Source organism: Pterocles gutturalis, unplaced genomic scaffold, assembly GCF_000699245.1.
Source record: "Pterocles gutturalis isolate BGI_N339 unplaced genomic scaffold, ASM69924v1 scaffold11237, whole genome shotgun sequence".
Lineage (NCBI taxonomy): Eukaryota > Metazoa > Chordata > Aves > Pterocliformes > Pteroclidae > Pterocles > Pterocles gutturalis.
The window spans coordinates 315-1,843 of record NW_010112812.1 but is presented as its reverse complement, the minus strand read 5'-3'; the positions used below and the strand labels follow the sequence as shown (position 1 = coordinate 1,843).

The following is a 1,529-nucleotide window of genomic DNA, read 5'->3' as shown; positions in this document are numbered from 1 at the left end:
AAAGCCTCCGCCACCGCTGACCGTGTGCAACCCCGGTGGGGAGCTCCCGAGTGAAACAGAGTCTTCCCGTGGGCCCGGGAACCGTGACAATATCGGTGTCACTGAGGGATGGCTCATTTGATCTGCCAGAGGAGAACGGCTTTGTGTTGCGGGGAAGCTGGCTGCGCACGGAAATCACGCATCCGATATCGAAATCTGGGCTGGGAGCGTGGGGGAAAAGCTCATCGCTGGGGTCTTGTGTGTGACGAGTGGCTTCAGTCCTCAGCGCGCTCCTGGGCAGCTCCGTTGTGCCGGCAGCGGCAGGGAGAAGCTTCTCTCCCTCCCAAGAACCACAGCTCCACTGCAGACCCGAGGTTTTGGGGAGGTGCTGATGCTCTGAGGTCAAACCTGCTGGGACAGGGGGAGTTTTGGGACGTGGGGGTCCTCCCTGCCCCATCCCACGCCCCTCGGATGATCTGGACCTTCCCTCCAGCAAAAGCAGCCTCGGGAAGTGCCGTTTCCTGGGAGTAACAGCAAAGGGGATGGCAGCATCGGTGCAGGGAGCAGGATGGGGTTCACCTGGTGCTGGGTATGCTCTCCCGGCTTCACCCCACATTCATGCTGGGGTTCAGGAGGAACCTGTCCCTTCTCAGTGCTCATCACGGGGGTAAATCAGTTCCTGGGCGTGGGAAAAGGGGATGCTGCAGCGGGAACCGCCGGGACTCGGGGAGTCCGCGGGCTTGGCCTGTCCCTGTCCCACGTGTGTGTCTCGTTAGTTGCAATTTGTTGCTGGTGCTGCCCGAAATGAACGTGGTGGGATCCTCTCCGTCCCCGTGCCCCTGGTGTGCGCCGGGTACGGCAGCGGGGGCTGCGCGGGGTGTGCTGGGATCCCCAAAGCCGGGTCTGCTCCGGAGGAGATGCTGTTCCCAGTTCTGTCGCTGGATAAGTCCCAGCTTCGAGTTTCCCCTCCTCTCGAGAGGGACAGCGCTGTCCCCTGGGGAAGGAGAGGGAGGACGGACAGGGTCCATCAGCGCTGGCGCGGGGCGGGAAATGCTCTGGAAGGACATGAAGAGCTCGAAAGCACGGGGAGATGCTGTGTCCACCAGCTTCAAGGGACAGATTTTATGTCCCTTGCATTTTGGGCATGTCCAGCCTGCGTCTCCCCAGGCACAGAAGTACTTTGGGTCTGGTTGTTGCAGGAGTTCTCCATCCGGTCCTTGCTTCCTATTTTGTACAAATGGATCCCTTATAAAATGTGACACAAATGTTTTTTCTGTCTTCCTGCCCCATCCCACAGGATTTTTAGATGTGCCCTGATGCCGCAGGATCTCCCCGCTCCCGGAGATGCAGCTCTCTTCCAGCGTGGCTGAACTCCGCTGCGACGAGGCGATGGACCCACCCGCTGAGGACTTCCAGCAGGTCCTGTCCATCGACCAAATCCGCTCCATCCGCGCCAGCAACAACTACGTGGAGAGACCGGCCGCCCGCTTCCAGCAAGCCCGCTCCAACCCGTCCCTCTCCCAGCCACCGCACAAGCACGAGTGGTCCCA

At 60.8% G+C, this 1,529-nt stretch overlaps 1 protein-coding gene across 1 annotated transcript in view; it reads left to right on the top strand.

Annotated features, from left to right (window-relative positions):
* Positions 1-1,323: 1,323 nt before the first annotated feature.
* Positions 1,324-1,529, top strand: part of LOC104462308 (protein sprouty homolog 3-like) — a gene marked incomplete at its 3' end in the record, with an annotated part of 514 nt that continues 308 nt past the window's right edge. Inside the window, exon 1 of the mRNA XM_010074208.1 lies at positions 1,324-1,523. Within this exon, the coding sequence (XP_010072510.1) occupies positions 1,324-1,523 (200 nt within the window). The remainder of the gene's footprint in view (positions 1,524-1,529) is intronic.